Source organism: Ranitomeya variabilis, chromosome 5, assembly GCF_051348905.1.
Source record: "Ranitomeya variabilis isolate aRanVar5 chromosome 5, aRanVar5.hap1, whole genome shotgun sequence".
Classification (NCBI taxonomy): Eukaryota; Metazoa; Chordata; class Amphibia; order Anura; family Dendrobatidae; genus Ranitomeya; species Ranitomeya variabilis.
This window is the reverse complement of record NC_135236.1, coordinates 74375575-74400702: the sequence shown is the minus strand read 5'-3', so window position 1 is coordinate 74400702 and position 25128 is coordinate 74375575. Positions and strand designations below refer to the sequence as shown.

At 44.6% G+C, this 25128-nt stretch overlaps 1 protein-coding gene across 1 annotated transcript; it reads right to left on the bottom strand.

Annotated features, from left to right (window-relative positions):
• Positions 1-8491: 8491 nt before the first annotated feature.
• Positions 8492-25101, bottom strand: TM2D2 (TM2 domain containing 2). Its single transcript, XM_077262264.1, has 4 exons — positions 24831-25101; positions 14503-14590; positions 13212-13327; positions 8492-9244 (listed from the first exon to the last, which is right to left on the bottom strand). Exons 1-4 carry the CDS (start codon positions 25007-25009, stop codon positions 9031-9033), a joined length of 597 nt encoding a protein of 198 aa, XP_077118379.1. The 5' UTR covers positions 25010-25101; the 3' UTR covers positions 8492-9030.
• Between the last annotated feature and the right edge of the window lie 27 nt (positions 25102-25128).

Here is a 25128-nt window from a genome sequence, read left to right as displayed (position 1 = left end):
TTTGTTTTCTTTTAAGATGTAGATCGTAAAGTAGAATCTGGCTTTTTTGTTTTAGAGAGATACCAGTGGTTGCATCTTGAGATAAACCCTCTCGACTTACATTCATGTAGGAGTCTCTAGATTCTAGACTTGGACAATGATGTCCCCCTTCCTTGAGAGTGTGAATAAGTTGGTGAACTGAACCCTTCACAACATCAAACCTTGGAAAGGATTCTGAGATGGTCCACTTTAGTTTCTTCTGCGCTCTTCCAGGTCCTTTTGTTATAGCTGAGCTCCCCATCGTGGTCCTTCTTATAAATAATGTTCCAAATTGTTGACTTAGCCATGTTTCTGCCATCTCTCTTTGGGTTTGTTTTGCATTTTCAGTCTAATAACGGCCTCCATCACATGCGTTCGTTGACGCCTTTTGAGTTCCCAGTGGAATCAAATGCAAATTCAACATTTAGCATCAACTCCAGACCCTTAATGGCCAAGAAATAATGACTGGATAGGCCGCCAAACCAAGCATTTGTCATATTACATTTAAGCCTGTGATAATGGAGGGACTGTGTACAAAATGACTATAATTCCTCAACTGGATTATTGAGGACTAAAGTTGGGCAGAACAATTTCCGGAATGCTGGTCCATCCGCCAGGTCAGTAGTCTCCGCTGGATGGGAGGCTCACAAATTATCTAATTTCTGGGATCCCCAGCGATATTTTTGATTAAGCAGGCTAATGCAACGTAATTTATGCTTCATGCTGCAACGATAATCAAAAGAGGAATCAAGAATGCCAAGAAGTAACAGATTTGCGAGCCTCCCATTTAGCGGCCAGAGACTGACAAGCTGGCCGAAGGACCGAAGACCCGCAACCTTATTTGGGACTAAACCATTGAAATAGGTGTGGTCTGACAATTGGAACACTCACCAAACTAAAATTGATGATCTATCCAGATTTTTGAGATGGTCCAAGATTCGGCACCTCCACAGTTCTCATATTAATGAACCATGGACGGACAAGGCCTTTATTCCATTATTTTTAGAAAATAAATCACTTAAATCACATGTTGATGACTTTGTAGGAAATCCATTGTACTGGTATATAGAAGATAGACAAACTCTGACACTGTCCAAAAACTCCAGGACCCACAGCTACATATCCATCCATAATGGTAATTAATTGTGATTCATATTTAAAAGTTTACGTTCTAATTAAAAACCTACAGATAAACAACTAACATTAAAGGAACACTCAGTAAAATAATTTTCCATTTTGTTATGCCTGAGAGGTCGGAGTATGACTTGATTCAAAAGATCTTGCGTTACCTGCCGGCCTCTTAGTTAGGGTACTGTCACACAGTGGCACTTTGATCGCTCCGACGGCACGATCCGTGACGTTGCAGCGTCGCTTGATTATCGCTCCAGCGTCGTAGACTGCGGTCACACTTTGCAATGCACGGCGCTGGAGCGATAATTTCATGACATAGTTGCGATGTAGAAGTCATACGGGACATTGGGAATATCGTGCACACCTTTGTTACACGCTGCGATCATGCCGCCACAGCGGGACACTTGACGACGAAATAAAGTTTCAAACGATCTGGTACGACGTACGATTCTCAGCGGGGTCCCTGATCGCAGTAGCGTGTCAGACACAGCGATATCGTAACTATATCGCTGGAACGTCACGGATCGTGCCGTTGTAGCGACCAAAGTGCCACTATGTGACAGTACCCTTAGGCATCATTTATCTATGCTACCAAGTCTTGATACTCATTGCAAGAAAAGCTAATTTAATCTTATTTTCCAAAACCCCAAACTACATCCACAGGTATCTGTCAGGTTAATTAACCAATTCGGCTATCCTCCCAATGTAGAAGCTAGTGGAGCCGGATTAACTCTTTAATAGCCCATACTCATCTATTTAAGTCAGCAGCTTGCTGTAGTCAAGCCTTAAAAATCCAAAGCTTGTTCAGTATCTCTACAGAGTGGGAAGGGTAGTGAATGGGCAGCATACAATAACCCGCTGTAAAAAATAAAGAGTTTACCTTTTATCGAAGCTAGGCTAAGAATTTCGCTATGTTTGTTGACAGTTTCCAATAGCAACTCGCAGAATTTTGAATACAGCTCTTGATGAAAATATTCCATGTTCTCTGAATCCTTAATGCAGAGACAGTAATGGGATTTACTCAATTTTTGTTGGAAAGGAAAACTTGTGTAATTTGTGGGGAATCAGCAAGTGTTCAGTTTTCCTACAGCACACCCGCAGGGAAAATGAAGAATTACACTATTCCTATAGAAATAAGTAGGCGGTCTATGCAATACACAGTCCTCCAACGTGATAATTACTCTCCATAGCCATGGTTCATGCCACGAATACAGAATAGTCTGGAACAGAACTCAGAACTAAAGATGAGCAAACGCAAACTGCAAAGTTCTGGGTTTGTACCGGACACCTAGTGTTCAATGCTGAACCCTGAGCACAGACTTCTGAAAGACTGTTTTACAGTTCAGGAGTCCGGTGTGAGAGAGGTGTGAGAAAGAGTGGATGAGAGAGGGGGAGAGATTTTCCAGCTTCAAAGTTTGGGTCACCTTTGATTTCTATGGGGTTCAGGTTCAAATTTGGATACAATTCTGGTACCTAGTCTCCTATACTGAACCCCGAGCATAGACTTCTCCTGAAAGTCCGTTTTACAGTTCGGCAGTCCTGGGTGAGAGAGGGGCGAGAAAGAGGGGGTGATGGAGATTGGGTGAGAGAGGAGGAAGCGTTGGGGGTGGGAAGAGATTTTCCAGCTCCAATGGGGTTCAGGTTCAAGTTCGGGTACAGTTCTGGTCCCCAAACTGAGCTTTGGACTAAAGTTCGGTCGAACTTGACCTTCCAGAGGTTCCGCTCATCCCTACTCAGAACTCATTAGCTGGGAAATGGATTTTCAAAACCAGACACCCCTATAAGTAACAAAAAGTAGTAACTAATGACACTAAAAACCTCTGCAGACAGGTGTTTTACTCTACTAATGAATGGGATATGTCAATAGCATATGTATACCCCCTGTCACTCTTAGAACGGCATCCATAGCCAGTTAATTTGTCCATAGCATTTCAGTACAGTAGCTCATTATTCTTATAACTTCTCCATCATATTCTTCAGCTATTCCGTTTAATTCAACATACGTTAAAAAAAAAGGCAATTAAAACAATGTGGCATTTGAGTTATAAGTTTACATTAAGCCTGCAGCTATTTCATTATGTTGACATTATATTTTCGTATAATTGCATTATATATTTTACACCATGTTTAACGCCTGTATTATGATGTAATTACCCTTTACTAATATGATGTAATTACCGTTTACTAATATAATTGTTTGTTATCTACAATTACCTTTTATATATAACGTTTTATCCCCAAAAATGGCTGATCCTTCTTAATTCATATCATTGTCTACTGATATATCTTAGAGAAATGTTAATATTCTACGCCCAGTTTCACACATCCGATAAGTTTTTGCTTTATGTCAATTTAAAGAAACAATAGAAAGAATAAACAATGGGAATTTGTCAGCAAGATTTCACCCCACCATTTATTAGTGATGCGCAAGTGCTCGTTACGTGAGTTTGTCAAGGGTGCTCGGGTATGCACTGAGTATCGTGGGTACAGCCACAAAACATGCGGGGATTACCCGTATTTGTCAGACGACCCCCACACATTTTGTGGCTGCAGAACATGCAGCCGCAGGGACTCGAACATGTCACTTGAGCACCCGTGGTACTCGGTGCATACCCGATCACCCTAGGCAGACTCTAATAACAAGCACTTACGCTCAATCACTACTATCAAAATGTAGCTCTTTCAAAGACAAGTCCAGCAATACCTTTACATGGCCAGTCCGTTCCTCTATTATTGAGAAATCAGAGTTAGAATTTATGGTTTGTTTGTTTTTTAAGCCTCTGTCACTCCAGCTCTATTCCCTGCCCAATGCTGTTTCCTCCTGCTTGACTAACTGCTCAGTTGCCTGAAGTCACACAACATAGAGGTTGTCAGACAATCAGGAGGAAACAGCGCTGGGTAGAGCTGGAGTAGCAGAGGCTGTTTGGATTTTAAGGCTGTTTCTTTCCATGGTGCTGGGTTAACTGAGAATCTGCCATTGGGCTTGTTCTGACGGGACGCTTATCGGTCTTTTATTGAGCTTTGAATCTCCACATCAAAATTCAGGTCAAATTTAATATGGTTTGAGGTGATAAACCAGCTGAGAAGAGCTCAACAAGAAGACAAAAAAAAAGTGTTCTAAACGTTCCATCTGCTCAAACTCAATGACTGATTCTCAGTTACGGTAATTCTGTAGCCAATAATTTCCAGGGAACAAACAGCCTAAAAATCCAAACAGAGCATCAGACCAAAATACATACATTTAAGTTCAAATAAATTGCCCCCAAAGGTGTCCATGTCTTTGGGACACATAATGGACATTAGAAGTAGCTACAGTGAGGAAAATAAGTATTTGATACGCTGCCGATTTTACACGTTTTCCGACCTATGAAGAATGGAGAGGTCTGTAATTTTTATCGTAGGTACACTTACTTCACCTGTGAGAGACAGAATCTAAAAATAAAAAAACACAGAAAATCACATTGTATGATTTTTAAATAATTAATTTGCATTTTATTGCAGTTATTGAAATAAGTATTTGATCATCGACCAACCAGCAACAATTCTGGCTCTCACAGACCTGTTAGTTTTTCTTTAAGAAGCCTCGTACTCTGCACTCATTACCTGTATTAATTGCACCCGTTTGATCTCAATACCTGTATAACAGACACCTGTCCACACAATCAATCACACTCCCACACGGCCAAAACCAAAGAGCTGTGTAAGGACATCAGGGACAAAATTGTAGACCTGCACAAAGCTGAGATGGGCTACCAGACAATAGGCAAGCAGCTTGGTGAGAAGGTAAAAACTGTTGGCACAATTGTTAGAACGTGGAAGAAACGAAAGATGGCTGTCAATCCTCCTCGATTTGGGGCTCCCATGCAAGATCTCGCCTCGAGGGGGTAAGGATGATTCTGAGAAAGGTCAGAAATCAGCCCAGAGCTACACAGGAGGTCCTGGTCAATGACTTGAAGAGAGCTGTCTCAAACATTACCATTAGTAACACACTACGCCGTCATGGATTAAAATCCTGCAGGGAACACAAGGTCCTTTGCTCACACCAGAACATGTCCTGGCCTGCTTGAAGTTTGCCACTGACCATCTGGATGATTCAGAAGAGGCATGGGAGAAGGTCATGTGGTCAGATGAGACCAAAACTACACATTATTCCCACAGGTAATATGTTTTCCAGTAGTCCTTCATGAAAGCAACATCAGGAGGTCGCCCTTCATATCCTTGATAGGGACAGGAACACAAAAGAGGTTAAAACGCCCCTCCATCCATCAACCCTCAGTGATTTTTTTTTTTTTTAAAGTACCGCACCAGGATGGATACAGCTTTATTTTATTCAGTTTCCGTCTACATCCAAAACCTTCACATAGCAGATAGGAATTTTAAGGGAGGGAATGTAATGGGTGCTGACATGAGGAACTCCTGGAAAACCTATCAGCGGTAAGACTAATGCCTACTTTCCAGGACTTCACTCCTGACAGCACCATCAGGAGAATACCAGAGGATCCATTCAGGGCGGGACTACTGCTTGGAGGACCTTTCTTCTGAAGGCCATCTTTTGGCCAGATAAAACGGCCAGTTTAGAATGTCTGCAAAAAGTGTTAAGTTTTGTCCATGTTTCATCTTTGCAGATTGGTCCATTGAGGCCCCCGCTCGCTCTGCCCATGATGTGGCTACTGCCCTAGTAGATTAGGCTCTGATGTTGTCCGGAGGAGACTTTCCTTCTGATGAATAGGTCAGGCTGATCACTGACCTAACCCATCTTGCCAGCGTTGTCTTTGATGTTTTTTCCCCCCCCCCGTGTTTCTTCCAGCAAACTGCACGAACAGATTGGCATCTATACGCCAGTCTTTTGTGGTATCCAAGTACTGGAGCACTCTCTTCTGACTTCTAGGGAATGAAATGCCCTTTCTTGGCTATTTTTATGGTCCTGGCAGAAGGAGGGCAAGACTTCCTGTTGGCTCATATGGAAAGTTGTCACTACTTTTGGTAGGAACGCTGGACCTAGCCAGAGGATAATGCAGTCGTTTAGGATCCTTAGGTGTAGATTTTTTTTTTATGGAAAACTCCTGTATTTCCACTATACATCTGGCTGTTATGGCGACCAGGAAGGTGGCCCATATGGTGGTTTGCAGAAACCATTTAGGACTATATTTAAATCCAAAGGTGGGACATTGAGACCCAAGAACCTAGTTGTGGCTTTAACAAATCTCCCAATCCATAGAAGCCCTGCTAGTGGATAGTTCATGAAGGCAGTCTGATAATTGCACCTTCAAAGGGCTAGATCTCAGGCCTCTATCAAATCCGATCTGTAGAAATTCTCAGATGTTGGGAATATTAGGACTACAGATTTCTACCATCGTCTCAGGATACCATGCACAAAATTTTCTCCAGATTTTGTGCATATTGCAGATGTTACTGGCTGTGTACTTTTTTTGTATAGTTGATATGACAGAGTCCGAGAAACCTTTAGATCCCAAGATCTGCCTTTCAGGATCCAGGCAGACAATTGTAGAAGTTTCACATGGGATGCTGTATTGGCCCTTGGAACAGTAGATTGTGCCTTTCTCTAAGGATGATGGGATCTTCTATGGACATCATTCTCAGCAAGGGAAACCAGCTTCTCCTGGGCCAAAATGGTAATATCACGATTACCTTGGCTTGATCCTGCTGTATCTTCCTTAGCACTGCTGGAATTAGGGGTAATGGAGGAAAGCCTTTTTCCTTGTGATGAACAGGTCCAACTGGGGAGTACCCCTTCGAAGAATTATGTGATGAAATTCTTCCCAGTCATGCTGACATTCTGACTGTTGAACTGTTTTCGGGCTGAGAAAGTCTACCACTGAATTTTGAGAACCCTTCAGATGTATCGCTGTCACTGATAGCACCATCTCCTCTGCTCATAGTAGGATCTTCTGTGCTAAAGCGTACAGATGGCGATGTCTTGGTCCCCTTTGATGTCTGAGGAAGGCTACTGTTGTGATATTGTCCGACAGGACCCTGATGTGTTGGTTCTTTAGACTTCAGACTGTTTTTCCTTTAACGGTATATGCCGGTTTTTGATGGGAACGAGACCTCCGAAAGGACGATACTCTTTTAGGTTTTTCTTCTGGAAAACCCTTCTCCTCATCTGAGGCTCTTTCTAGAATGTCATCTAGTATTGGACCAAATACTGGGAGGTCGGAAAAGGGAATGAAGGACAATTTGCTTTTTGAGTAACTATCCCTTGACCAAGTTTTTAGCCAGATTGCTTGTCTAGCAGTGTTGGAGAGTGCCCCATTCCTTGCGGGAAATCTAATTAACTCGGCTGATGCATTTGCCATAAATCTTGTTGCCATTTTTAGTAATGGAACAGATTCAAAGATCTCATCCCTGGATATCTTTATCCTTCGTTGAGCCTCTAACTCCTCTATCCATATATTCATGGATCTTGCTACAGAGATGACTGCTATGTTAGCCTTAATTATTGCTGCAGATGCTTCCCATATTTTTTTGAGAAGACCATCTGCCTTTCTGTCCATAGGGTCCTTCAAACATGATAAGTCTTCAAATGGGATAGCCGTTTTCTATGCTACCCTGCCTATCGGAATATCGACTTTAGGAACTTCTTCCCACAATTTTATTTTCTCAGGCTCAAAAAGTAGACGCGATTTGAAACTTCTTCCAATAATTAGTCTCTTTTCCACATCTTCCCACTCCTCTAGGATCATAGCCTTTACAGGTATGTTAACAGGGAATACTCTGTTCATACAGCTTCTTAATCCTTTCGAACATTTCATCCTTTATTGAGGAGGGCTGGAGAGTATCTTCAACCTTCATGATATGTCTCACGGCCGATAAGAGTGTGTCAGTATCTTCCCAAGAGAAAAGGTATTTCTTTCTCTCCTCTGGGGGGAAAGATACATTCTTCTCTTTCCTCCTATTCAGGGTCAGTGCAACCTGACAATTCTTCCTCCAATGAACTGCATTGCCTATCCCACCGCATTCTTTTTTGCCTCAGCCATCCGGGAGGATTGCGGGAATACTAACTCCATGACGAAATTCTGAACCTCCTCTCTTATTACGGTCCTCATGTCTGTCATAAAGGAGGGATGTTCCTCTTTAACCACCTTTGCAATAAACTCTGGGCATAAATGTTTCCCATGTGTCAGACAGCTTAGTATTACATATGGCACATATTTCCCCTTTCCTCTTAGGTGCAGGTGGTGTCAGATTTTTTAGGAATCTTTTATGGCTCACGCCAGTGTATTCTTCATCAGGGCTGCCAGTTATGTTTTATTGCACAGTGACTACGTGTTTAGGATCTACCAGCCGTATATTACACCCACAGGCTACATTGTACAATTCCTTTTCTTATTATAGTAACGGGGCATCAGCATTTATAACTTATTTACAGCTTTTTATCTTACAAACGAGACAACGATTCAATGTGTTCTTAGTAGTGATGAGCGAACATGCTGGGATAAGGTGTTATCTGAGCATGCTTGTGTGCTAACCTAGGGTCTTCAGCGTGCTCAAAAAACATGTTCGAGTCCCCGCGGCTGTTCGACAGATGAAACACATGCAGGGATTGTCTGTTAGGCAATCCCTGCACGTGTTGCGGCTATAGAACGGCTGCAAGGAACTCAAACATAATATTCGAGCACGTTGAAGTCCCTCGGTTAGCACCTGAGCATGCTCAGATAACACCTTATCCCAGGACGTTCGCTCATCAGTAGTTCTTAGTCATTTCAGAGGTACCCGATCGTCACTGTATAGTCATAAAATGAAATAATGACGCCAAACAGTGCGTCTGCGGTGATGTGACCCCCACGCGCCTCGTGAGCGGGATCCGAGTACAAGTCTATGGCTGCAGTGCAATAAAACCCTTCTGATAGGAAGAGACGGTCAGTAGATGGTGCACCAGTTGCTGTTGTCACTTGGCATTAACCCTCCGGTGATGAGCAGGATAAGATCTACGAACCACCAGATGCCCAGTCCTCCCAGGGTGAGGAGTTTACCTACAGCAGTGCCGGTATGTCCTAGGCAGAAGCGATCAACGCCAAAACATCCAAGGAAGAACGAGTAGAGTAAGGTGGTAATGAAATAATGACCCGTGTATCTGTTAAAAGACACAAAAAAATAAATAAAAGACATTAATAAAAAGTTTCCTAGAATGATGCTTCAACAAAAAGTGTTAAACATTGGTAAGTTAAAGTGGTAACGTCACTCTGGATAATCCCTTTTCTGTCTCCAGATAATAAGATTACAGGTTTTCCCAACTGATCAGTTGTATCTGCACCGGGACTGGCTGCACACGGTTACGTTTTCTGCAGCACAGGCGGTCAGACGATCGTAGCTTTAAGTTCCCTAAGGCTGTGTGCACACGTTCAGGATTTGTCGCGTTTTTTTTTTCGCTATAAAAACACGATAAAAACGCTTAAAAAAACGCATACATATGCATCCCATCATTTATAATGTATTCCGCAATTTTTGTGCATATGTTGCATTTTTTTCCGCAAAAAAAAAACGCATCGCTGTAAAAAACTCAGCATGTTCATTAATTTTGTGGATTTTTTGTGGATTTCCCACTATATTATTGCATTGGGAACCACCGGAAAAAAAAAACGCAAAAAATCCGCAAAAAAAACGTGCAAAAAACGTGCGAAAAACGCAAAAAAAAAAACCCGCATGCGGATTTCTTGCAGAAAATGTCCGGTTTTGTTCAGGAAATTTCTGCAAAAAATCCTGACATGTGCACATAGCCAAAGGGGACTATTGATGTCAGTAAAAAAAGTGAAAAAAGTTTTTTAAATATGAAGGAAAAAAAACCACAAAAGTTGAAATCACTCCCATTTTGCTCCACTGAAAATAAAACAAACAAAAAAAAATAAACACATTTGGTATCGCTGCATTCAGAAATGTCCGATCTATCAAAATATAAAACCAATTAAACCGATCGGTAAACGGCGTTACACAAAAAAAAAAAAAAAGTGATGAAAAATGGCAGAATTACACATTTCTTGTCAACAGCAACATTCCAATAAGTGTTTAAAACATTGGATCTACCCCAAAATGGTATCAATAAAAATGTCCGCTCAAAGTGCAAAGAATAAGCCCTCACCCGGCCCCAGATCATGAACAGCTAAAATGCTATGGGTCTCGAAGAAAGGCGACATAAGCAAATTTTTTTTCTTCTTAAAATTTCAGAATTGTTTTTCGCCACTTAAAAAAATTAAATATTTTATATATATATCTATATTTACACACACATTTGATATCTGCGTAATCGTACTGACCTGGAAAATCATAATGGCAGGTCAGTTTTACCATATAGTGAACATGATTAAAAAAAATAAAAAAATAAAAAAACTACTGTGGAATAAAACTTTTTTTTTTTTTTTTTTTTTTTACAATTTCACTGCACTTGGGAATTGTTTTTCCTGTGTTCCAGTACACTATACGGTAAAATCAATGGTGTCATTCAAAAGTACAACTCGTCTGGCTCTTGGAAGAAGGGGAGGAAAAAAAACAAAAAACAAAAACCAAACAACAAACAAACTGAAAATTGCAAGGTCATGAAGGGGTTAAAGGGTTGAGGAATAGATCATTTTCAGCTTCTGTGCTTTCCTTGTCTGTAACTTTTTTTTTTATTTTTCTGCTTACTGGGTACCAGAACGGGCATTTATTAGTGATGACCAACTGTGCTGGGATAAAGTGTTATCTGAGCATGCTCAGGTGCTAACCGAGTGACTTCGGCGTGCTTGAATATGTTCGAGTCCCCGCAGCTGCATGTCTCGAGGATGTTCGACAACCGCAACACATGCAGGAATTACCTAACAAACAGACAATCCTTGCATGTTGAACAGCTGCGAGACAAGCAGCCCGAACATATTATTCGAGCATGCCGATTAGCACACGATTATGATAACACCTTCTCCAAGCACGTTTGCTTATTTTTTTAAAAATCAGATACTTTTTATTCAACAAGTAAAGCAAATACAAATTATACCAAATAACATACAATTAGGCATTTATAACATTTTTGGTTACAAAATTACAAAAAAAACCCAGTGCTTTCAGTCCTCAAATAATGCAAAGAAAACAAGTTCATAATCATTTAGAAACAACAATACTAATGTTTTAACTCAGGAAGAGTTCAGAAATCAATATTTTGTGGAATAACCATGATTTTTAATCACAGCTGTCAGGCCTCTTGGCATGCTTTCCACCAGTCTTTCACACTGCTTCTGGCGCAAAAATGTAAGCAGTTCTTCTTCTTTGATGGCTTGTGACTATCCATCATCCTCTTGATTACATTCCAGAGGTTTCCAATGGGGTTCAGGTCTGGAGATTGGGCTGCCCATGACAGGGTTTGGATGTGGTGGTCTCTTAATTTTTGCCAGAGCTGTATTCCTTTCTGGAGGGTGGTTCAGCCCTCACCCAATATCTGGCAATTAATTTCCTGGCCATGAACAGCAGACTGGCCACGGCCAACTTCTTCGAGACATTAATTCCAATTTCTTCAACATACCCCAACACGCACACTAGCGGAGTCCTAGGCACCACACATTCATACCTCCCCTCAATCCTACTAATCACCACAATCCAAAAAGCTTGTAACCGCAGGCATTCCCATAAAAAATGCAAAATCCCCGCGCCCTCATTCCTACATCTCGGACATTCAGAGGTGCTTCTCACACCAACCCTATGTAGAAACTCAGGGGATCTGTGAGCTCCATGAATGGTAAATAATTGTGACATACGAGCAGGCTCACTAAGTGACAATTTTGGAATATATTCTAAAATAGACTCCCACACTTCATCATCTAATACTCCCAATTCTTCCTCCCATTTGTCCCGTGCTCAAATAGGGTGCCGCATCAAAAAGGTGTGTTACAGGTCTTCATAGATCGTGGACATAACCCTTCTCGCGGTCCCTTCCACACAAATATAGTCTGGTAAAATATCTTTCTGGACCCTTAGACCGCTAACCCGCCTATGCTGCCTGTACCCTTATATAAGGAACCGATCCGTATCTGGCACCTGAAATTCTTCTTGTAAGGACTCAAACGACCTCAACTCCTGATTCACCAATAGATGCGACACATAACAAATCCCCCTACTTGACCAAGCTTTCTGCTCCCCAAATTTATGGAACTCACTCAAATTTGCGTTCATCCAGACGGGAGTATAGATCGTCACTTCAGAAATCTCCCTAACCTTTTTTTTTATCCTGGACCACGTCTTCTGCACCAGACCCAGAGTGTGGAATCTCTTACCCAACCGCCCAAAACTCCCATCCTCCAGTCCTTGCATCAAAGGGACCCTCCGAATCACATAGCCAAGGATAGCCTGCACTGAACTCCCACCGACCCCTGATACCCACCCTCTAACATTTGTTCATCTCTAATGTTTTTCTATCACTATGTAATGTAATACTGCCCCCTACTGTTGAAATATACACTGTAAAGGAGTAGACTTTCGGCAGGACAGCGCACCATGCTACAAGGGTCATATAGTGAAGGATTGGTTCCAGGAGCGTAGACCGCTCCACACAGGGCAGGTCCCAGCTGGTAAAACCATCGGTGTCAGTCACAACTACAACTTGTCCTGCAATATAAACCAGCTCTCATACGGCGATGGCTATTGGAAGAAAGGGAGGAAAAAAATGAAACCAAAAAATGAAAATCATTTAACAGGGTTAAATCTAAAGGAACAACTCTGGGATCAGGTAGAACGAGCGTTCTCCATCTAGGAGAGAAGACGTCCGGCCCGTATGGGCCAATATTCCTGTACAATGATGAATTTCTGAGATGTGACCGCTCCTCCATGGGGGTCTCCGATATAGCGACCGCTCCGCTGCTGGTAACATAATGGCTTCACAAATCAAATTCACTAAGTCTAGTTGGAATGTGACTGTGAAGATGAAAATCGCAAACTAGCGGCTACGTGACCTCCCGCTCTCACCAGCAATACCGGTCAATCTTTTTACCAGGAGTCTGCAGTCACAGATCAGAAATCCGGAGAAGAACCCCTTTAATTCATATACTTCCAGGAGGAATAACAAGAAATACGAGGTCACATACTTGATGCATGGCTTGTTCCCCCGCTGGAACGTACGAGGTCCGGCGCACTCGATACCATTCAACGCTCGGCACACTACCTTTGTGTGCTCGACGTCAGCGTACGCCTGCCCCCCGAACTGCGAAAAAGAGAAAGGCAGAGTTATTAATACCATGTATACAACTGTATCACCAGATTTAGTGATGGGCATGTATACAGTATACAGCCCGTCCATCCAATGCCGGGAACCACCGGCTGGATACAAGGAGGCGGCCAATTTTCATTTTTTTCCTCCTCTTCTTCCAAGAGACATAATCTTACCATTGACGTCACTGAGTGCAGGTTTATTTTTCTTGTGGAACGAGATGTTGCTTTGAATGACGCCACTTATTTTACTGGCAAACAGGAGAAAACGCCAAGTGCGGTGAGATGATGAAAAATACCTTCAATGCAACATTGTTTTTTTCTTTTTATTTTGTTATTAGAGCATTCGTGGAGCAGTAAAAATTTACCTTCTAACATGATTCTCCAGGTCAGTAAAACCAAACCTGTATAGTTTATTTTTTTTTTTATTTAAAGCATAGAAAATTGTAAATCCGTAAAAAATAATAAAAATAATAATAAAAAAAATAAATAAATTAAAAAGTGGTTTGTGTTATTTTCTGACATCAGTAACTTATTTTTCCAGGGATGGATCACGGGGAGAACATGCTTTTTTTGTGTGGAGAGCCGATGCTTATATTGATAATATTTTGGTGTCTCTTGGCTGCTTTCGATAGTATTTTTGGGGAGGATTATTGTGGTTTTATTTTTTCTCTTTACAGCATTTACAGCACTGAATAATGTTGTGAAGAGGGAGGGAGGGGGGGGGGGGTGAGTACAAATCGTATTCATTTTTTTTAGTCTCTTTGGATACTTGAACCTCTGACTTGATTGATGACTTGTTCTATATCCTGCCCTACTTATAGATTGCATTATATAGTCTGCTATGAAGCCCCAGGCTGAGCTTCTCATACATGGGCCGGTATGGCGGCCATGAAGTCCCTTCAGCAGGACCCTAACTGCCCTGACACAATGTGATCTGGACCTCATTAACACCAGCATTTAAATGGTTAAACAGCAGTGATCAGAGCAAGCTCTGGTTGCTGCTTTTACAGGCAGATGCCGGCTGTGTAACACAGGGCGGGGTACAGTGCGGGCTCAGATCCCGAGCTATACCATACATGGAGACCTGGAGGAGGATGTACCAATATGTCCACCGTCCAGGAGGGGTTGTGATCATAGATGGACGATACATTGTATCACTGGCAGTACCTTCGTGCAGCCGTAGCCGAGGTCCTGCTGGACAGACACATTTCCGGTGTGGTCTACTGGATCATCACAGTCTATAAACTCCTCAGGCCTGTGAAGCAGAAATCAAAATATAAGATTATGTAGAAAAAATAAGTGTTAGCAGAATCTGGAGCAGCCGCAAGTCTGGAAACATCGACCACGAGCGGCAGCAACCAGAAAGCAAAGGTCAAATCTATAATGATGTCCGATAATTGTAGTGCAACCATTGATGTGTGAGCCTGGCCAGATATCACTACTGACCCAGGAGTCATCTCCGCAGTCCTTCCCCACCACCACTTCCACCTTTCACCGCAGTATTCACTGCAGTCCATCACCCCAGCCACCACAGATGTTACTGCAGTCCACCTGACCACCACCTCAGTAGTCACAACAGTCCTTCCCCACCAACACTTACACAGTAGTTACTGCATCGCCCCTCCACTTCTTCCTCAGTAATTACTGCATCGCCCCTCCACTTCTTCCTCAGTAATCACTGCATCCCCCCTCCACTTCTTCCTCAGTAATCACTGCATCCCCCCTCCACTTCTTCCTCAGTAATCACTGCATCCCCCCTCCACTTCTTCCTCAGTAATCACTGCATCCCCCCTCCACTTCTTCCTCAGTAATGACTGCATCCCCCCTCCACTTCTTCCTCAGTAATCACTGCATCCCCCCTCCACTTCTTCCTCAGTAATCACTGCATTCCCCCCTCCACTTCTTCCTCAGTAATCACTGAATTCCCCCCTCCACTTCTTCCTCAGTAATCACTGAATTCCCCCCTCCATTTCTTCCTCAGTAATCACTGAATTCCCCCCTCCATTTCTTCCTCAGTAATCACTGAATTCCCCCCTCCATGTCTTCCTCAGTAATCACTGCATCCCCCCTCCACTTCTTCCTCAGTAATCACTGCATCCCCCCTCCACTTCTTCCTCAGTAATCACTGCATCCCCCCTCCACTTCTTCCTCAGTAATCACTGCATCCCCCCTCCACTTCTTCCTCAGTAATCACTGCATCCCCCCTCCACTTCTTCCTCAGTAATGACTGCATCCCCCCTCCACTTCTTCCTCAGTAATCACTGCATTCCCCCCTCCACTTCTTCCTCAGTAATCACTGAATTCCCCCCTCCACTTCTTCCTCAGTAATCACTGAATTCCCCCCTCCATTTCTTCCTCAGTAATCACTGAATTCCCCCCTCCATTTCTTCCTCAGTAATCACTGCATCCCCCCTCCACTTCTTCCTCAGTAATCACTGCATCCCACCTCCACTTCTTCCTCAGTAATCACTGAATTCCCCCCTCCACTTCTTCCTCAGTAATCACTGCATTCCCCCCTCCACTTCTTCCTCAGTAATCACTGAATTCCCCCCTCCACTTCTTCCTCAGTAATCACTGCATTCCCCCCCACTTCTTCTTCAGTAATCACTGCATTCCCCCCCCCACTTCTTCCTCAGTAATCACTGCATTCCTCCCTCCACTTCTTCCTCAGTAATCACTGCATTCCCCCTCCACTTATTCCTCAGTAGTCACTGCATCGCTACTCCACTTCTTCCTCAGTAATCACTGCATTCACCCCTGAACTTCTTCCTCAGTAATCACTACTTCCCCCTCCACTTCTTCCTCAGTAATCACTGCATTCACTGTTGTGAATTCTGCTTTTGGGTTCCCTCCGGTGGTAGTAGGTGGTAATGCAGTTGTCCCTGGGTTGCAGTCCTGGTCAGGTGTGTCTGCTGATTGCAGTTCTGACTGGGGTATTTAGGTGTGCAGGATTCATTAGTCCTTGCCAGTTGTCAATTGTTGTTGGGAGGTGTTGGACCTCTGCCTGGTTCCTCCTGCCTTGCTGCCAAATCAGCAAAGATAAGTGTCTGTTTTTTTTTCTGTGGCACACATGCTGTGTGCTTCATAATTCAGTGCTATTCTTCTGTGCTTTCTTGTCCAGCTTAGATTGTGTCAGTATTTTCTCAGTCTTGTTGGATTCTCTGGGGTTGCAGATATTCATTCCACATCTTTAGTTAGATTGTGGAATTTTTTGTATTATCTGCGGTGGATATTTTTGGAAGGGTTTTTTACTGACCGCCTAGTAATCTGTCCTATCCTTTCCTATTTAGCTAGAGTGGCCTCTTTTGCTAAATCCTGTTTTCTACCTGCGTGTGTCTTTTCTTCTCCTACTCACAGTCATTATTCGTGGGGGGCTGCCTATCCTTTGGGGTTCTGCTCTGAGGCAAGGTAGTATTCCTATTTCCATCTATAGGGGTATTTAGTCCTCCGGCTGTGTTGAGGTGTCTAGGGTTTGTTAGGCACACCCCACGGCTACTTCTAGTTGCGGTGTTAGTTCAGGATTTGCGGTCAGTACAGGTTCCACCGACTCCAGAGAAAGTTTCATGCGGCTCCAAGGTCACCGGATCATAACAATTCACCCCTGAACTTCTTCCTCAGTAATCACCACTTCTCCCTCCACTTCTTCCTCAGTAATCACTGCACTCCCCCTCCACTTCTTCCTCAGTAATCACTGCATTCACCCCTCCACTTCTTCCTCAGCAATCGCTGCATCCCCCCTCCACTTCTTCCTCAGCAATCTCTGCATCCCCCTCCACTTCTTCCTCAGCAATCACTGCATCTCCCCTCAGTAATCACTGCATTCCCCCTCAGTAATCACTGCATTCCCCCTCCACTTTTTCCTCAGTAATCACTACATTCACCCCTCCACTTCTTCCTCAGTAATCACTGCATTCCCCGTCTCCACTTCTTCCTCAGTAATCACTGCATTCCCCCCACTTCTTCCTCAGTAATCACTGCATTCCCCCTCCACTTATTCCTCAGTAATCACTGCATTCCCCCTCCACTTATTCCTCAGTAATCACTGCATTTCCTCTCCACTTACTCCTCAGTAATCACTGCATCGCTACTCCACTTCTTCCTCAGTAATCACTGTATTCACCCCTGAACTTCTTCCTCAGTAATCACTACTTCCCCTCCACTTCTTCCTCGGTAATCACTACTTCCCCCTCCACTTCTTCCTCAGTAATCACTGCACTCCCCCTCCACTTCTTCCTCAGTAATCACTGCATTCACCCCTTAACTTCTTCCTCAGCAATCACTGCATTCCCTGTTATGATCTGGTGGCCTAGGAGCGGCATGAGACATACTCTGGAGAATGTGGTAACTGTACTGACCGCAGACCCTGGACTTAACACCGCAACTAGAAGTAGCCGTGGGATGTACCTACCAATCCTAGACACCTCGACACAGCCAGAGGACTAATTAACCCTATAGATAGAAAAGGGAAAACTATCTTGCCTCAGAGAAAATTCCCAAAGGATAGGCAGCCTCCCACAAATATTGACTGTGAGAGGAGAGGAAAAAACATACACAGGCTGAAAACACCGGATTACGTACCGGTAATGCTCTTTTATAGAGCCACGACAGCACCCACTTGAGAGAGGGGATCCGCCCCTAGGAACAGGAAACCCTATGGAGAGATAAAAGGGGCGGTCCCCCTCGCTCCCACAGTTGGGTTACAGAGATTGCGAGGAACCGCCCACCAGATTTAGTAGGCAATTTGATATCAGCTTTTATCATTAGTTAACTTAGTATGGCTAACTACAAGAACCAAAAAAACACACCCTTAATCGTGCTTTTATAAAAATAACTTAATAGGGTGGGAAGTAAAGGGGTGCTGTCGTGGCTCTATAAAAGAGCATTACCGGTACGTAATCCGGTGTTTTCTCTTCGCCACGACAGCACCCACTTGAGAGACTTTCAGAGATAGTCATTTGGGAGGGATCACAGTGTTAAGAACTGATCTACCAAAAGACAGGTCAGATGAAGAAGATAAATCCAATCTATAGTGATTATAGAATGTAGTAGGAGAAGCCCAAGTTGCGGCCTTACATATCAGTTCTATTGGAACTTCTGCTCGCTCGGCCCAGGATGATGCTATCGCCCGAGTGGAGTGTGCTTTTACAGTCTCAGGCGGGTTCTCCCCTTTGGATGAATAGGCCAGACATATTGCATCCCGAATCCACCGAGATAAAGTGCCCTTCGTGATTCCATCTCCTTTTCTATGGCCCTGGAAGGAAATAAAGAGAGCCCTGCTCTTCCTCCAGGCGCTAGTTCTATCTAAATAGGCTAATATGGCCCTCCTCACATGTAATGTATGGTATTTTTGTTCTTCCTGATTCGTAGGGTTATCATAGAAGGAGGGAAGAAAAATTTCTTGTGATCTATGAAATTTAGTGCATACTTTGGGTAAGTAGGAAGGGTCTGTTTTTAGGACAATTCTGTCTGGAAATATAGACATAAACGGTGGATCTATCGATAATGCCTGTATGTCACTTACTCTTCTAGCTGACACCAAAGCAACAAGAAGAGCTGTCTTGATGGAAACATGTTTTATGTGAGCTGAATGTAGTGGCTCAAAGGGGTGGTCTGTTAGAGCTTCAAGGACTAAATTAACATCCCAAGGTGGTACATGGGGAATTTGGACTGTCTCTGACCTTTGGCAAGCTGCGATAAACCTGGCTACCCACCTGTCACCTGCAATATCGTGACCATATAAAGCACCAAGCGCAGAAATGTGTACTTTTAAGGTACTGACTGCCAGACCTAAATCGCGCCCTTTTTGAAGAAATTCTAGGACCATAGGGATCTGAATCTCGTTTGATAGTGCTGTTGGGTAGAGGTTTAAGAATTTTTTCCACACTCTCACATAAATGGATGAGGTAGATTTTTTCCTACTTAGTAGCAGAGTGTCAATTACTTTGTTAGAAAATCCTCTCATTGTTAGCAGCTGCCTCTCAAATGCCAGGCTGTCAACCGCAGACCCTTCACCTGAGGGTGGTTGAAGGGGCCTTGGGAGAGAAGATCCTGATCCTCCGGAAGGGTCCACGGGTCTGAGATTGACATAATTCTCAGCCAGGAGAACCATGGCCTCTTGGGCCAAAATGGAGCTATTAAGATCACATGAGCTCTGTCCTCCCTTATCTTCCTGATCACCGTTGGAAGAAGTATTAGTGGGGGAAAGGCATATGCTTTCTGGAATGTCCATGGGACTTGCAGAGCATCGAAGATATCTGGATTGTCGGATCGGAACAATGAAGCGAACCTTTTGACTTGTCTGTTGTGTTTTGTCGCAAAAAGGTCTATCTCGGGAGTACCCCATTTTTTGATTATCATTAAAAAGATACGACGGCTGAGAACCCACTCTCCTTGGCGGAGAGTGTGGCGGCTGAGGAAATCCGCTTTTGGATTGTCGACTCCTTTTACATGCAGTGCTGATAAGGATAGGAGGTGCTCCTCTGCTATGGATAGAATGTCGCCGGCTATACACATGAGAGCTTCTGATCTTGTTCCCCCTTGGTGGTTTATGTATGCCACCGCTGTCATGTTGTCTGAAAAGATTCTTGTATGCGTTCCGTGTAACTGCGGAAGAAATTTACATATGGCATGATAGATAGCCTTCAGTTCTTTTTGATTAGAGGAATCATTTGATTCTCTAGGAGACCACAGACCTTGAACTATTTGATCTCCTAAGTGTGCCCCCCAACCACTAGGACTGGCATCGGTAAAGAGTGTTTTTGAAGGTTTAACCACCCAGGGAACCCCACTGGTAAAATGACTCTGGTCTAACCACCAGGTAAGAGAATCTACCACGTCAGATGGTAAAGATAACCGACTATCCAATTGGCCTTGTAACCTCTCTTCTTCCTGTAGAATTTTATATTGTAATTTTCTACTATGGAATTGGGCCCATGGGACAGCCGGGATACATGATGTAAAGGAACCAAGAAGGGACATCCCTTCTCTTAGGGAAATTAGGGGTTTATTAATCACCGATTGTACCTTGTTTATAATTGCTAATTGTTTAGAGTCGGGAAGAAAGCACCTTTGATTTGTAGAATCTAAAATAAGCCCTAGGAATGTTTGTCGAGTTGTGGGGGACAACCTGGATTTCTCCCAGTTTACTAACCACCCCAATTCCTGTAGGGACGAAATTATATCAAGTACTCGTTGATGGCATTGGGAAAGAGAGTTGCCCACTATAAGAAGGTCATCTAAATATGGTATTACAAGAGTGTCTTTTAATCTCAAATATGACATTACTTCAGACATTAATTTTGTGAAGACTCTCGGAGCTATCGACAGTCCAAAGGGCATTGCTGTATATTGATAATGCCTTATCTGACCTTCCATTATAACTGCCACCCGTAGATATTGCTGATGTTCAATGAAGATTGGTAGATGGTAATACGCATCTTTAAGGTCAAGTACTGCCATAAAGCAATGGGGAAACAGGAGCTTTATAGTTGATCGTATAGACTCCATTTTAAAGGTTTGGTTTTCTAAGAAGACGTTTAGTCTTTTCAGGTTAATTATTGTTCTAAATGATCCGTCTGGTTTTGGAATCAAAAATAGAGGGGAATAAAAACCCCTTCCTTTTTGATGAGAAGGGACTTCCACTAGTACCCCTTTGGACAGGAGATTTATTATTTCCTGTTCCAAGGCCTCTTGTTGTGAATGAGACTTTAAGGAAGTCAATAAGAATGAGTCCGGAGGGACTCGGGCAAATCTTAATTTAAGACCCGTAGATATAAGGCTAGTTGCCCATGGATTGGAAGTCATTGTCAGCCATTGTGAAGTGAAGAAAGACAACCTACCACCAACGGGTAGATCTGTCCTAACGGGTTTTATCCTCAGGTTTGAATGGACGTTTTCCGAAAAACGCTCCTTTCTGCTTAAAGTCTTTATTAGCCCAGCGGTCTTGGTTTTTATAGTCCTTTCTTCTATTAAACGTGGGCTTACGGAACGCTCTCCTGTAGGATGGGAGATAAGTGTTATTGGGGAACCCCTTCTTCCTCTCACCCGCTTTAGTTAGTATTTCGTCTAACTTAGTACCAAATAGGTACTCACCCTGGCATGGAAGACCACATAATTTAGACTTCATTTGGGGATCTCCTTTCCACCCCTTTAGCCATAAGGCTCAACGAGCCGCGTTAGTGAGACCTGCCGATTTGGCAGCTAGCCGTATGGAATCAGCTGAGGAATCCGCCAAAAAGGCTGTAGCTCCTCTAATTAACGGTAAGGAAGAGATCAGTCTATCTCGGGAAAGGCCGCTCTTTAATCCTTCTTCTAAATCATTTAACCAGACCAACATGGACCTGGCAGTGCATGTGGCTGATATAGCCGGCCTGAAGGTTCCAGTACAGGATTCCCATGCTCTTTTTAAGAGGGTATCCGCTTTCCGGTCTAGCGGGTCTTGCAAGGAGCCGGAATCTTCTACGGGTAGCAAGGATTTTTTAGAAGTGGAAGCCACTGCTGCATCTACCTTCGGGGCTTTTAACCATATAGAGAAATCTTCGTCATTAAAGGGATAGCGTCTTTTTGACGAAGACGGTAATCCTCTTTGTCCCTGGCTTTCCCACTCCTTTTTTACTACATTTTTAATTGCTGGAATTACAGGGAAAGAAGGTTTTTTCCTCTCTGACAGGCCTGCAAACATCACGTCCTGTGGTGTTTTAGGGATTTTTGTGTCTTCAATACCCATGGTGTTACAAACTGATCTTACTAAATTATCGATACTGTCTGTGGGAAAACATGTATCCCGCTCATCATCTGAGGAAATGATCCTTTGGGACCCATCCGAATCTTTATCTTCAGTCTCAGAGGACTGCTCAGACCTGGGGGAATTATATTTTTTTCTACCCTCGGGAATTTTTTCCGAGCTTCGGAAGGCCTGTAATTCTTCCCTAATCATACTCCTTATATCTTCCGACCTTACTGAAGACTCCTCACGTAAGGTGGATTCGATGCAAGACTGGCACAGCTTCTTTAAATAATTATCGGGGTGCGGCTGAGAGCATAAAGCACATTGTATGTGTTTGGTTTTCCCCGTTCTTTTTGCCTAAGGAATATAGACAAAGAGGGGGAGTGTAATCAGCCTAAGAGGGTACACACACACACTCACCCAGTGAGGTTGTTGTTACAATACCGGCTGATGAGGAGGAGACGGAGGCACAGATGGAACCGACCGGCCTGATTTCTTATCTCTGGCGCTTTTGGAAGAAGATGATCTGCGACTGCTGCTTGTTCGGCTACTAGGCGCAATAGCGGTGACTTCGGATGAAGCCAGCGCCGGGTCCTGTGGAGATGCCATGATGGACGCCGGAGGATCAGTGCCGGCGTCCTTTTCTAATGGGGGCCGCCATCTTCTTCCTGCCGCACCCGGAAGTGACCGCTACATCCGGGTCGCGGCTATTCAGTATGCGCCTGCGCTCCCACCAGCATCAGCGCAGGCGCCGTTCTCCTCCTGTTTCACCCCGGAAGTTGCGATCTGCTTCCGGGGGATAGTATACCGGACCCACGCTGCCTGCGCACCATGAGGGATGGCGCCGCAGGATCTCCTTACCCCAGCGATTTGGTCCTTGCAGGTCTGCTGGGTGGATCTCCATGAGCCAGGCGACTCCCCGGACCTGGCCTCACAGTACCTGCCAGCAGAGGGGGGAAGCTGCCATAGGACCCCCGACGCTGCTTCCAGCTTCTGGAGCCCTTGCCGTCCCATAAAGGTAAACTGCGCAAGCGGCATCCAGGCTGGGCATCCTCTTCTCTCCAAGGGTCTCCCGTAGGAACAGGAAACCAACTGTGGGAGCGAGGGGGACCGCCCCTTTTATCTCTCCATAGGGTTTCCTGTTCCTAGGGGCGGATCCCCTCTCTCAAGTGGGTGCTGTCGTGGCGAAGAGAAAACAGGATTTAGCAAAGGAAGCCAATCTAGCTAGATAGAAAAGATAGGACAGAGAACTATGCGGTCAGTATTAAAATACTATGAAATGTCCACCACAGATAATACAAAAAACTCCACATCTAACTAAAGATATGGAGGGTAAATCTGCCTCTCCAGAGTTTCCAGCTTGGCTGCATAAATCCTTACACAGATAAAGCTGGACAAGAAAAAACATGCAAAGCACTGAACAATGAGGCCCACAACATGTGGGCAGAAAAACAAGCAGAACTTATCTCATAGAAATGAACTGCAAGCAGGAGCGACCAGGAAGGGATGTGAATCCTCCAGAAACAATGAACAACTGGCACTCACTAAAGGGTGAAGCCAGACTAAATAGCCCCGTCCGAAGTGGACGCACCTGATGACTGCTGTGAAGGACAAACAGCAGCACTACCACTTATAACCACCGGAGGGAGCCCAAGAGCAGAACCCACAACAGAATTCACAACAATTCCCCCCTCCACTTCTTCCTCAGCAATCACTGCATTCCCCCCTCCACTTCTTCCTCAGCAATCACTGCATTCCCCCTCCACTTCTTCCTCAGCAATCACTGCATTCCCCCCTCCACTTCTTCCTCAGCAATCACTGCATTCCCCCCTCCACTTCTTCCTCAGCAATCACTGCATGCCTCCCTTCAATTCTCTCAGTAATCACTGCATTCCTCCCTCCAATTCTTCCTCAGTAATCAGTGCAGTCCCCCACCTCTTCCTCAGTAGTCAGTGCAGTCCCCCACCTCTTCCTCAGTAGTCAGTGCAGCCCCCACCTCTTCCTCAGTAGTCAGTGCAGCCCCCACCTCTTCCTCAGTAGTCAGTGCAGTCCCCACCTCTTCCTCAGTAGTCAGTGCAGTCCCCCACCTCTTCCTCAGTAGTCAGTGCAGTCCCCCACCTCTTCCTCAGTAGTCAGTGCAGTCCCCCACCTCTTCCTCAGTAGTCAGTGCAGTCCCCCACCTCTTCCTCAGTAGTCAGTGCAGCCCCCACCTCTTCCTCAGTAGTAAGTGCAGTCCCCACCTCTTCCTCAGTAGTCAGTGCAGCCCCCACCTCTTCCTCAGTAGTCAGTGCAGCCACGACCTCTTCCTCAGTAGTCAGTGCAGCCCCTGCCTCTTCCTCAGAAATCAGTGCAGTCCCCCACCTCTTCCTCAGTAGTCAGTGCAGCCCCCACCTCTTCCTCAGTAGTCAGTGCAGCCACGACCTCTTCCTCAGTAGTCAGTGCAGCCCCCACCTCTTCCTCAGAAATCAGTGCAGTCCCCCACCTCTTCCTCAGTAGTCAGTGCAGTCCCCCACCTCTTCCTCAGTAGTCAGTGCAGCCCCCACCTCTTCCTCAGTAGTCAGTGAAGCCCCACCTCTGCAGTAATTATCTCTGCTTGCTGTCTATGAATGTTAACATTCCTCCCCTCAGGGAATGGAGCCTGCACATAGGGGACATTTCTGAATGCTGAGTTTACGTGTCCTTTGCACACAGGCCAGCCAATCCTCTGTGAACACTGTAGCACACCCTCAGCTGTGTTTAGTCTGCAGGAGTTTGCGTCTGTTATACTCACAAGTACTCGCACAATACGAGGGGCCCCCGGGGGTCTCTCAGCTCGGGGGCCGGGGTGCTGCTGGGCTCTGTAGAAGTGGCGGGGCTGGTGCTATTCTGTGTGGCGATGAGGGAGAAGGTGAGGAGCAGCCCCTGCCCTCCCAGCAGCAGGTAGCCCACCGGGGGCCGCAGCCACCCCATCTTCCTCCTGCCGCGACCTGCCAGCCTCTGCCAGCTTCTTCCGCCAGCACTCCCGCCGGCCAATCACAGAGCAGACACGTGACGTTAACGGAATGACGTCTTTTTTACGTCCTCTGGCT